Genomic DNA, 13,667 nt, shown 5'->3' with positions numbered 1-13,667 from the left:
GTAGTTTAACATCTTAAGCTTTTTTTTTTACTAAAGTTTTTAAGTTAAGATTCAACAGTTTTATTAGTTCAAGCTACTGCTGGATAAACTTATCGGTGTGGATTTCAAATTGCAACAATACAAATATAGTGGGCAAAATAAATATTTGATCCCCTGCAGATTTTGTAAGTTTGTAAAAAACACTCAAATAGCAGCTACCAAATACCACCCCTAATTTCCTCTCCCTCTTCTCCCCCTAGTGCTTTCTATTGGCTAAACAAAAATGCCTGAAGCTGTAAAATGCTTTTAATACACTTCTAGAACGCATTAAAAAGCTGCAAAAAAACAACAACAACAAAAAAAAGCATGAAATCTGCCAGTACATCAATACGCTCAGGTGTGAATGGAGCCTCAATGTGGCAAATTCGGCCTGTACCTTTATCAGAAAAACAGCCCCAAAGCATAAAGTTTCCACCTCCGTGCTTGACTGTAGGGGTGGTGTTCTTAGGGTCAAAGTCAGAATCTTTCTTCCTCCAAACACAGTGTTGACTTAATGCCAAAGAGCTAAATTTTGATCTCATCTGACTACAGCACTTTCTCCCAACCCTTCTCTGAATCATTTAGATTAGGGGTCTCCAAACTTTCTAAACAAGGGGGGACAACATTTTACAAAATAGTTGAGAAGCGGGGGGGGGGAGAAGCGGGGGGGCACTGCCAACAATGACATGTCACATTAAAGTTGAGAAGCGGGGGGTGCTAACTTCTTACCTCTTCTCCCATGCAGCCAGCGAGTTTTGAGAAGCGGGGTGAGGGGCCGAAAATTACTTCTCACCAGGCGTGGCCTCTAGTAATTTGGGGGGCCCTCCGCAGCTTTGTGGGGCCCTAAGCGGCTTACATAGTCAGCCTATAGGGCGGATCGGCCCTGATAACAATTATAGACCCTTCATATAAGTGGGCAAACTTACAAAATCTGCAGGAGATCAAATCATTTTTTCCATCACTGTATAAGGAAACCTAGTCGTTGCTAGAAGCTAAAAACACTGAAAAGGATCATTAAACCAAAAACATAGTGCTCACTTTATTTTTTAGTAGATCATAGATTATTCTGTGTATTTAGTTATGGTAAGCCCCTTAAATCCTTTAATAAATATATACCTATAAAATGTATACCAAACCATTTGAAATGCTAATCGACCTAAAATTCAAGAGAACATCTTTAAAGTTCAACTTTGGGCAAAAAAACACCCTCCCTCTTCTTCCTTCCTCCCACCCACCTACCTAAAACTGGAGGGACTCGAAGGCTATCTTTCCCCACACCTAGGTGAACCTTATTGGGCTGCAACTTGCAGAAGCCCTTTGCCTTTAGACAGTAGTTGGCTTGGCTCCTCAGGAGTCTGCTGTGCTCCTGCAGGTGGGCTTTGTGGAAGAATGCTTTACTACAGAAGTTACTTTACCTCACTGTCTAGGCACAGCAGAGAAGAAAAGAGCACTGCCTGCAGGAGGACTACAGAATAGTAGGGAGGTAACCGATCTCCCTGCACATGAATTAAAAAACATACAAAGTGCCTGTTAGGAAAATATAGAAAACCCTCTATCCGGGAGTCTCAAAGCACCACCTGCTGAGTTTTTCCACTATGTTCCACTCTGCAACTTCACCCAACCCTTGCAATTCACAGCCTTCTAACACACCTGTCAACACTCCCCTAGTGCCTCTGGCACTTTCTCTTTGATCTACTCCAGAATGCCACTGGTCCTTCCTCTTATACTCCATATAAATCTTGCTGGGATCGAGATCTGGGAACTTATTTTGATCCTGAGGATTGGAGCAAGGCCTGGTCTTCCACAGCAAAATGTTCCTTCAACACGATCATGCGAACAACCTGATCACCTTGATGATAAACAAAATGATGTCCAACATCTTACGTGACTCCCACGCTACATTTCTGAAAGTGTGGGGCCGTTTGGTGTTCATATGCTCTCGCCACTCAGCACCCAACGTGGGAGATTTGTAATTCCTGATCTTATCACCCAAGCCTGCAGGAACACCCCCCCCCCCCAGGTTCCCGTTTAACCCCCCCACCCCCCGGGAACATTTACCCTCTCTCCCCTTCTAATTTCCCCTCCTTTTTCTCTCTCTCTACCTTTCGCTGTTTTCTTTCGTGCCTGGCTAGCTATTTCACTTATTTTGTTTCCCCAAGGTATGCCCTAAGCCTGCGTGCTTGGGTAACGTACATGACCCATGGCTCCTATCATGTGGTCATCCAGTAGAAGTTGCATACTGCCAAAATGTTTAGTAGCACCAGATTTCACTTATGTTTATAGGACTATTTTTTTGTTGTATACCCCCCTGCATGGGTGTTCAGCTGTAATGTTATTTTTGAGTGCAATAAAAAGAGTTCAGTTCATGCTACCATTACCTGATCTTTTTTCTCTTCTCCGTTCTGCAGCTGCTCTCCTCTCAGTCTCTCTCTTAGCTTTCCAATTTCCAGTTTCATGTTAGTGGCCTCTTGTTCCTTTGCTTGAAGATATGCTTCCAGCTCCACCTTCTGTTCTATTAGCGACTTCCCTTGTGCCTCTACCACTGTGGTGCGGTGTCGCAGGTCATGGTTAATCTTAATGAGTCGACTTTGCTGTTGCTGCAACTGTGTGGTTTACAAGAAAAATATACGATAGAACAAGCAAATTTCAGTCGGTGACCTGCTAATGCTTTCTAGGAAACCCATTTAATGTGTGTTTTTATATAATCCATTGTAGCCTTGTTTAAAGGGTTTGTAAAGCTTAGTGTTTTTTCACCTTAATGCATCCTATGCACGAAGGTGAAAAAACACCTTGCAATCTCGGGCCCCCCAGCCCCCCCGTTTTACATACCTGAGCCACAAAACTCCATGGGCTCGTTCCCGCAATGGTTTCCCCCAGCTGGAGGTGGCCATTGGCTCTCGCTGCCATCAAATCAATGACACGGCGCACTGGGGGCGGTTAAAGTCACCGGCTGTATCATGGGATCACGCCTGCAAGCTAACCCTCTTGGGAGAGCTCTTCCCAGAGGGGGGCTAGCTCTTGCGGGGAAGAGCCGAGACAGCCGCCGATGGACCCCAGAAGACCAGGATCGGGGCCACTCTGTGCAAAACGAACTGCACAGTGCAGGCAAGTATGACATGTTTGTTATATAAAAAAAATATATACCTTTATAACCCCTTTAACAAGCATTTTTTAGAATGCTTCTGGGTAGAACTACAACCTCCTGTTATATGATTATTTTCTGTGTAAAAATCTTTTGCTGAGAACCATGGAGCAGGGTTGCCAACTGTCAGTAAATTTACGGACAGTTTGTAAAAATCGGTGATTTTTACAACTGTCTGTAAGTATCAGGGGCTGATTATTTGTCATGTTGACTTTTTAAATGTAAAACAGTAAAATTATGGTATGGGTATTGTCAGTGTTTCCATATGGCGTTTATACTGTTTAAATATAGATTATCTTTGTTTTTAATAGCCATTCTGGCCGTTTTCAGGTTGTCAGTAAAAAAATAAAATAAAAAAATTATGTACTGCGTCAGTAAATTTCCTATGTTTTGTCAATAAAAAAAAAAATGCTGGGGGAGGTTGGCAACACTGCTATGGAGGTTGTGCTTAAAACATAGGAAACACAATGATCTGCATCCAGTGGGCTTTGTTTCACATCCAGACAATAAGGGGAACAGCCACTAATGGAAGTCATTGAGGCCACTCTTTATAAAAAGAACCAATGGTTATAACTGCAGACACCTATATCTCTGGACCTACTGAGCACTTTGCCATGATGTGCTAACTAAAGGGAAAGACATGCTGTTAATTGGCTCCTGTCTAAACTGTTCTTAGTATATGTTTGTATGAATGCAAGCTCCTTGACGGCACTGATGCATATTTATATATAAAAAATCACTGTAAATTAGGATTTGGCTTTTAAAGGGCACAGTATACTGATTTTATGTGGCTGGATTCACACATGCGGCTCACAGCAGATGGTCCGCTGCGTCCCTCTTCTCAGTTTGAGGGACGAATCAGGCCTGAAAACTGAGCCAATGACGCAAAGGACTCCTGTGCAATTCACTCCGCTTGAGGGAGGGAGGAGGGAGGAGTTTGTATTATTTCTTTTTTTTACACAAGAGTATGTACCAAAGTTTTTGAAAAAGCAAAAACTGCACCTGAGCCACCAAGCAGGGATATGTTCATTTTCACATTTGAAAGCAAAAATTAAACCCCTTTCACACGGGGCGGATCAGAAATGATCCGCCTCCGTATGCTCAGCGGGGATCGCTCCGTTGAGCCGGTGGATGACAGGGCGGTCCCCGCACACTGTGCAGGGACCGCCCTGTATTTTCTCCGCTCTCCCCTATGGGGGGGATCGGATGAACATGGACCGTATGTCCGTGTTCATCCGATCCGATGACGGAAGGAAAAATAGGGTTTTCTTCCGTCTGCAGAATCGGATCTTTGCAGGGGCGGACGAGATCAGGTGTCAGCGGATGTTCATTCGCTGACACCCGCAATCTCATGGGGACCAATGTATGTCCCTTTTTCAGCCGCAAACGAATGGATGAAAAGGCGGACATACGGTCTGCACGTGTGAAAGAGGCCTTAGGGTTAAGAAAAGAGTTTGCTGAATAGACTCTTTAGGCTTCTCCTCCCTTTATAACTACAGGAAGTATTCCAGTACTCACCGCTTCTACATCCTCATTTTTAAGTACAAGCTCTCTGTCTTTTGCTCTTATTTCATCTCTCTGTTTATCCACCACCTCCTTTAATTTTTTCATCACTTGCCTTTCCCTCTCAGACATGCCTAGAAGAAGGAAAGAAAATACTTTATGAAATACTTGAAATTAGAAAGCAACCATTGCTGACCACCCCTAAAAAAATGCCAGCTGCTTGGCTTCTCTGGTTACAATAATTTCAAAGTCACTGTCCCGGGACACATGCATGCAGACTTCTGATCTCTACATTTATTCTGGATCTAGGATTTTGCAAAATGTAATTTGCAGGAAAGGTTAGACTACGTGTATTTCTCTCTCTCTTCAGGAGGTGCAAGTTATTAGGTGGACCAAAGTGTTTATTTCTTGGGAACATATAGACATAAATGAAAAATTATCACACTTCACATTATCAATATGGCACCTTCACCAACATAACAACATTTTACTTCTAATAAAAAGTTCTGAGTCTGCTATATCACATATATCCTATATAAACCTGACATATGGGTTTACATTTCTAGATTGTAAGCTCTAACGAGCAGGGCCCTCTGATCCCTCTTGTATTGATTTGTATTGTGACTGTACTGTCTTGCCTGATGTAAAGCGCTGCGCAAACTGTTGGCGCTATATAAATCCTGTATAATAATAATAATATTATATATAAAAAAAAAACACACACACACACACGATAAAAAATTCTGTGCATATGTCTTCAGTATTCAAGCAGACAACAATTATCTCTATTATCTCTATTATGGTCAGCGCCATCTAATGGCCATAATGTGGTACTTTTCTGAAAAACCTAAATTTAAAAAAATACTGCATTATGATCACCAGAGATCCTATTATGTCTAGCTACTTAGTAGGTTATGGGTGTTTGACATCCTTAGGAGACATAGGGCCAGATCCACGTACCTCGGCGCATATATAAGGCCGGCGTAGCGTATTTCAGATACACCACGCCGCCGTAACTTACAGCGTAGTTTCCGTATCCACAAAGAATTTGCGCCGTAAGTTACGGCGGCGTAGTGTAAATGTGTCGGCGTAAGGGCACGGAATTCAAATGACTGAGATGTGGGCATGTTTTATGTCAATTCAACTTGACCCCACGTAAATGTCATTTTTTTTGAACGGCCCATGCTCGAAATCACGTCGCAAATAGTCAAGGCTTTCGACGTGAACGTAATTTACACAAAGCCCTATTCGCGAACGTTTTACGCAAACGACGGAAAATTTGACGCTGGCCCGACGTCCATACTTAACATTGCGTACGCCTCATAGAGCAGGGGTAACTTTACGCTGAAAAAAGCCTTACGTAAACGACATAAAAAAATGCGCCGGGTGGACGTACGTTTGTGGATCGACGTATCTAGCTAATTTGCATACTCTACGCAGAAATCAACGCAAGCGCCACCTAGCTGCCAGCGTAAATATGCACCTAAGATCCGACGGCGTACTAAGACGTACGTCAGTCGGATCGAGCCCACATTCAGTCGTATCTTGTTTTGTGGATACAAAACAAAGATACGACGGGGAATCTTAGAACTTACGCGGTGTATCAATATATACGCCGGCGTAAGTTCTTTGTGGATCTGGGCCTTTAAGGCCTCGTACAGACGAGCGGACATGTCCGATTAAAACGGTCCGCGGACCGTTTTCTTTGGACATGTCCTCTGGGATCATTTGGTCTGATGGCTGTACACACCATCAGACCAAATTCCCCGCGGACAGACGACGCGGCGACGTGGATGACGCGGCGACGTGCGCGAACCCGGAAGTTAAATGCTTCCACGCATGCGCCGAATCACTTCGACGCCATGCGCGGGTTCTCGGCCAGCGGACATGTCCGATGAGTCGTACTGACCATCGGACATGTCCGATGGACAGGCTTCCAGCGGACATGTTTCTTAGCATGCTAAGAAACATTTGTCCGCTGGAAACCTGTCCGCTAGGCCGGAAAACTGTCCGGCCGGCCCTACACACGGTCGCACATGTCCGCGGAAACTGGTCCGACGGTGTGTACGAGGCCTAAGAGTTGATTCGCCAAGCTAGCCTGAGGAAAGCATACAAAACAGAGTGGATGCAATGTAGGTCTGAGACCTGGTAGTATAGAAGCTCTTGATCCAAGGTGTTCATTTGTATCTACTGTATATGTTGTGCATAGTGACGAAGGCCTTTGCAAGAACGTATTGTATAAATTTATTTCCATTTTTAAGGTAATTTTATCACCCATACTCTTTTCAGTTTGTGGTATATTTTTGAATTGGTCTGCAGAGGCAGTTATGGCATGCCAAGTCTGAGAACAGTAAACACACTTGCAGAAGGAGTTCCTTGGAGATTGCAACATTGTAAAAAAATAACACTCTTTTTACCTTCGGAGATTGCCAGAATAATTTTGAGCAGACTGTCTTCCAAGCCAAAAGCACATAGCAAATTCCCAACAGTGTAGCGTTTTGTATCTTCTACCTAGAATGAAGTCTACGCTTACACGTTTCTCATAGCAATACCATATTTATTGGCGTGAGACAACATGATGTGCATACACAAAAGAAGGCCGTGTTCACACCGTTGTGCTGCGACATAAAAATGCATGGTGTGCTGTGGGGCAATTAAATCTTAATGGCACTCCAAGACACCTTGCCAATGCACATGTGTTGCAGTGCATCACAACGCACAGTGCACTACCCTGCATTGTGGTGTGTTGCATTCCAAAAAACAAAATGCACGCACCCCACTTTGGTGAGTTTTGGTGCTCTAGCCCAGTGGTCTCCAAACTGCGGCCACGGGACGGGGCCAGATGTGGCCCTTTGTGCACTATTTCATCCACTCACAGCAACAATGGGGCATAAATTCTCCCCAATGACACCAATGAAGTGGCACAATTCCTCCCAATAATACCAATGAAGTGGCACAATTCCTCCCAATAATACCAATGATGGGGCAAAATTTCTCCCAAAGACACCAACAATGGGGCCCTATGACATCAATGATGGGGCACACTTCCTCCCACTTACACCAAAAATGGGGCGCAATTACTCTAACTTTCCCCACCGATGTCGAAACCTTCATTACTCCCACTGGCCACAGTCCGGCCCTCCTAAAGCCTTAAGGACAGTAAACTGGCCCTTTGTTTAGAAAGTTTGGAGACCCCTGCTCTAGCCAAATGAATAGGCTGCTTTAATGGAATGCAGATACATTCCGTAATAGCTGATTTTATTGCAACCACTTCACCACAATCAATAAATGACTCTTAAGCAACAGAAGCTCCTACCTCCTTTTTATTCTTCTTTCTCGTCTCCCTTTCATCTTCATACCCATCTGTTCTTAACCACTTCAGCGCCGGAAGGATTTACCCCCTTAATGACCAGGATATCGTAAATACGGTACTGCGTCGATTTAACTGACAATTGCATGGGCGTGCAAATGCTAAACCCAAACAAAATTTATGTCCTTTTTTCCCCCCACAAATAGAGCTTTATTTTGTGGTATTTGATCATCTCTGGAGTCTTTATTTTTTGCGCTATGAGCCAAAAAAGGACATTGTGGCCACCAGCGCTGTGCACGTGCCCGCTGTAATCCATTACACGGAGTGCCGTACCAGTATGGCGATTCACACAACAGAGCTGACCTGCTGCCATATATCGGCGGTGGCTGGTCGGCAAGTGGTTGAAGGGGTTGTAAAGGCAGAAGTTTTTTTTTTATCTTGAAGCATTCTATGCATTAAGAAAAAAAAAAACTTGTGTGTGCAACACCCCCCTCTACCGACCTAATTACTTACCTGAGCCCCATCTCTCTCCATCGATGTCCACAAATGTCAACACCTCCCGATTGGCCGAGACATAGCAGTGGCGCAATTAGTTCCCGCGGCTGTCAAAGTCAGTCAGCCAGCCTGCCAGCGAGGGGAGAGAGGGGCAGGGCTGGGTTGGGGCTCCATGCCTGAATGGACACAGGGAGCTATGACTCAGCTCCAGTGTCCCCCATAGACAGCTGCTGACTGTGGGGGCACTCAATAGGGAGGGAGGGGCCAGCAAAGAAGGACCCGAGCTGCTCTGTGCAAAACCAACTGCACAGAGGAGGTAAGAATAACATGTTGTAGTTTTTTTGTTTGTTTTTTTAAGAGAAAAAAATAAATAAACACAAAACTTTACAATTACTTTAATGTCCCTAGATCTACCTCCATCACTCCTTGTCCTTACTTGCTTTCCTATTGCTACCTTCTGTTTCAATGTTTTTATTAAAGTTTTTCACAAAGGGTAGAAAAATAATATAGATATTTGGGTAATGTATAATTTACACAATCCGAAGTGCTCATATAAAATCGACAAAAGAAAAAGGTTTTCAATATTATTCAAAAGGAAGGGATGCAAAAGGCATATAGCCCCAAGCCCCACGTTCACTGGAGAGGTTTCCCTTAAAATCACCACTCCCAGCCATATTTGAGGCACTCCGTGATTGTGAACATATGAGGTTGTACACAAGCATTATTGATACAGGAAGATATTTAAACAAAGAGACTACAGGTGCTATTGCTACCTTCTAAAATGAGCCGTTCCTAGCATCTACTTTCTTTTTCATCTAATGCCGCGTACACACGATCGGAAATTTTGACAAGAAAACTGTGGATTTTTTCTGATGGAATGTTGGTTCAAACTTGTGTTGCATACACACGGTCGCACAAATCTTATTGGAAATTCCGACCGTCAAGAACGCGGTCACGTACAACGATCCGAGATCAATGAAGTTCAACAGTCAGTTCGGCTCTTCTGCTTGATTCTGAGCATGCGTGTTTTTTTTGCGCGTTGGAATTGTTTACAGACGAGCGGATTTACTGATTGGAATTTTTTCCTTCGGAAAAAGAGAGAACCTGCTCTGAATCTTTTGTTGGCAGAAATTCCGACAGCAAAAATCCGATGGAGCATACACACGGTCGGAATATCCGATCGTGTGTACGCGGCATAAGAGTTTTTCATGAAAGGGAAAACAAACTATTATGGAAATACCAATGAATATGACCAGCACATATAACAATGACATTGTGCTTATGCATTCTTGAATTACAGTGTTGAGGAACTGAAGTCTAATCACATAATCTGTAATAAACACATCTTTAAAAAAGAAAAGAAAAAGGAGTGCGCACCGGCCTAGTGCGATACCGTTTAAAAAGGATTTATTGAATATATAAAAAAAAAACACAATGGTCATACTCACAAACATGAGTTGTAAACAGCGCTTAACATATGATAAGACTGGTACACAGCATCACCAAACGAACACGATGACAGCACGGATCAGATGAGCCCTGGCTCTGATGAAAGAGGCTCGCCTCTGAAACGCGTCAGCCATATTGCCGGTCTGCTATCATCTGATCCGTGCTGTCATCATGTTCGTGTGGTGATGCTGTGTACCAGTCTTATCATATGTTAAGCGCTGTTTACAACTCATGTTTGTGAGTATGACCATTGTGTTTTTTTATATTATTCAATAAATCCTTTTTAAAACGGTATCACACTAGGTCGGTGTGCACTCTTTTTTTCTTTCTTTTTTTTAGCTCTATGAATTCCCATGATTCTGAGGAGGGCTGCGAGACCATAGAATTGACCCTGTAATTGGATTCTGTTGCCCTATAGCAAGAAGCACCAGAGCGCAGGAGAATTGTTTGTGTGTTACTGTTTTATAAACACATCTTTGCCATTCTGAAGCGTCCCTCCAACCACTTTGCATATTTTATATACACTGTGATTCTGTACTTGTCAAATATGCTGCAGAAATCTCCCTCCACTGAGTCTGGCTGCAACCATTTTAACTGTGGGCAGCTGATTTACACAGACACACCTCCAGCCATGCAGCTCTCATTGGCCCTCATAAGATTCATCCCCCCCTCCTTTCCTGGCAAACTCTCAGGAGAGTGAGAAAGAGTTGTGCATGATGTCATAAGCCTAGGCTTTTTATCAGACAAGAAACGGGAAGTGGGTTGTATAAGGTATTTACTGGCAGAAAAAAACACACACACACACACAGAAGGTTTTTCATATTTTGTAAACAGGTAACTTTTCTTCTTCACTGATGGACACTGATCAGGAGGCACTGACAAGGCTGCACTGATGGGCACCAGGGTTGCCAACTTTCAGTAAATTTACGAATAGTTTGCAAAATCTGTACTTTTTGCAACTGTTCTTGAATGTCCATTACGGACAGGTAGGGTGCATGTCTTTAACAGACATTCCTGGACAGATGCAACAATTATGTATTTTACAAACTGTTCGTAAATTCACTGAAAGTTGGCAACCCTGATGGGCACTGATAGAGACTGATGTCCCTCTAACAGAAGCCGGTTAATGGCTTTTTTTTCTTCACGCTGACAGCGCAAAAAAAAAAGCGCTTATAACCGGCTTCCGTTTACTTCCGCAATCAGCGGAGTCCCAAGGGCCCTATGGGGCGCGCCAGCAGCGCAAGAACGGAAGCCAGAAGACAGCAGGGACCATTCAGATCGCGCAGCACGACTTGCACATGCGCAGTAGAAAACAGACCGTGAAGCCGCAAAGGCGTCACTTCCCTTTCCATTAGAAAGGATGTTGGCGCCTGTACGCGGAGCCAAGGGACGGATCGGCTTCGGGTGAAGATAATTGCGGGCTTCCTGGACAGGTAAGTGTCCTTATATTAAAAGTCTGCAGCTGCAGTATTTGTAGCTGCTGACTTTATAAAAAAAAAAGAAAAAATCCCCAGGCGGAACTCAGCTTTAAGGCCTCATACACACATGACATTTTGGGAACCCTCCCAAAAGACTTTCCTCCTGGCAGCAGTTTTTTTGGCAGACAAAAAAAAAACCTGACACTTGCAAAAAAAGAGTAGCGCAATTAGGCGCGTTAACAGGCGTCTAGCATTTGAGTGTTAATTCATTTAATTTGCCAGAATATTAAAAGAGGTTAAAAACATCAGTCATGGAATCTGAGCAAAGCACATACAGTACAAGAAACAATTGGTGATCACTCTGGCCGAGCTAAATGCAGTTTACACATACCCTAAATATGAGGTGATTGGACATGAGAAACAGACTCCAAATCTTAAATCGGTTGTAACCCCCAAAAGAATAAAAATAAATTGATCCTGTTCCTTTAAAGCATGAACAACAGCACAGTGATTGTGCTGTGTAATTTGCCTGTCCCTTTCTATAATCTAAAATACCTGGTTAATCCTAAACTGACCACATTTATCATGGTTGCGGTTCCATTATACCGTGGTCAGTTTACATACCTCCATCATCCCGCTGTCTCTCCTTTTCCTCTCTGTCAGCTAGTCTCTGCCGATCTACTCGCCGTCCTTCCTGCTAAAATAACTGTTTTATTCCTAGAATCCCCTGTGTTAGATAAATGTATGTGCCCCAGTGTATGTGCTTTATAAAAATATGCATCTTCATACCTTATTTCAGAGCGCCGCTCGATGCTCACGTGACCACCCACCGCTCTCCTCCTCTCGGGTAATGTCAGCGGGAGATTCCCAGCCCCTCCCACTGTAGTTTTCAGATCGGGAGAGGAGAGCGGCAGGAGGTCACATCAGCGGCAAGAGGCATTTTGAAATGTATAAAGCTGCAAATTTTTTATAGAGCAAATACACTGCGGCACGTAACAAACACTGTGGATTCTAGGAACAACCACTTTAAATCTGGACACTGTTAAAGAATAGGAAACTTTTCTCTAACTTGTACAGCCAATAAAACATTTTTGATTTTACAGCAAATATAATAAATGTTTTAAAGAAAATAAAAATCACATTCTAGCATGACTCCACATGACTCCCATCCTATTGTGAAATCTCACCTTCCAGATATTTAATAATGCTAAAGCAGACATCCTGCTGACAGTATTAGTGACTCATCTGTATTCCCCATCAGACAAACATGCTTCACCGTTTCCAAACCAAGCTGTTCTATTCTAAGTAAAAACACGGACGTGGAGATGTATTTCTGTCTAGAACAGATGAATGACCTAAAGAAGCACAGCTAAATTTAAATCATCAGAATGGGTCCAACACAAGGGAGGACACAAGTACGGTTTTTAGGGACATACCGTACATGGTATTTAGGTTAGGTTCACACTACTGCAAATTCAAATTCGATTTTGCGTCCACGATTTCAGGGAATGCCAGTCTATAGAGCTGAATTCGCATCGTACGGATCAAACTCGCACAGGACCCTTTTTTCCCGCAGCTTAGATTCGCACCGCACTGATGTGAACGGCACTAATGGAAAACAATGTGTTATTTTAAGGACTTGCGAATTTGAGTGATCGCAAAGGCTCAAATTCGCAGCAGTGTGAACCCAGCCTTAAAGTGCACTCAACCTGAACCACAAGATGAACGAGTGCATACTAAACCCCAGGCTAGCTTCTAGCAGTCCTAAGGCACCTGCAGTGGGATCACCTGGTTGGGAGTTACAACCCTCATACCCCAAGGCAAGGCAATAATAATTAGGGAACAGCTTAAAGTGAACCTGTACTCAGATTACACACACAATAAAAGTATTTACATATTATGGAAAAGCAACAAAATATTGAAAACGGTAGTACAAATAATACAGCAAATTCAGGAAAAACATAATACCACAATATATTGCACTTTCAAACACAGTGGAATTAGCTAGAGTGTGTCTTATAAGTGTTTATACCATTTTTGCAGCTTATTTGTAACTTTGACAAAACCTGGTTGGTTATTTTCAGTACTTTTAGATATAAATATCCTTAAAAAAAACAAAAAAAAAACAGGGAAGGATTAATGGTCTCGGAACTTCATATAGCTCCTGGATACTCAGCTAGCCAGATATCTTCACTCCAATGCCTGAGCCGATACACCTGCTGTGGCCATTAGAAGGATATTATACTCCAGAAAATGGAAAGGGAGGATTCGGAACACCCAAAAAGATGAGTGGGAACATCCCAAACTATCAAATAACCAGTGTCAAGTTTTG

The 13,667-nt window shown here is 43.1% G+C and overlaps 1 protein-coding gene across 4 annotated transcripts in view; it reads right to left on the bottom strand.

The window, feature by feature from the left end:
- Positions 1–13,667, bottom strand: part of RILPL1 (Rab interacting lysosomal protein like 1) — a 44,870-nt gene that overhangs the window by 17,341 nt on the left and 13,862 nt on the right. For all 4 annotated transcript variants that reach the window (XM_040347280.1, XM_040347279.1, XM_040347282.1 and 1 more), the window contains exons 3-4: positions 4,679–4,797; positions 2,397–2,621 (exon numbers count right to left, since the gene is read on the bottom strand). In XM_040347280.1, coding sequence (XP_040203214.1) covers positions 2,397–2,621; positions 4,679–4,797 — 344 coding nt within the window. The remainder of the gene's footprint in view (positions 1–2,396; positions 2,622–4,678; positions 4,798–13,667) is intronic.

Source organism: Rana temporaria, chromosome 1, assembly GCF_905171775.1.
Source record: "Rana temporaria chromosome 1, aRanTem1.1, whole genome shotgun sequence".
Lineage (NCBI taxonomy): Eukaryota > Metazoa > Chordata > Amphibia > Anura > Ranidae > Rana > Rana temporaria.
Note: the sequence above shows the minus strand (reverse complement) of the source record. Positions and strands in the feature narration are given on the sequence as shown.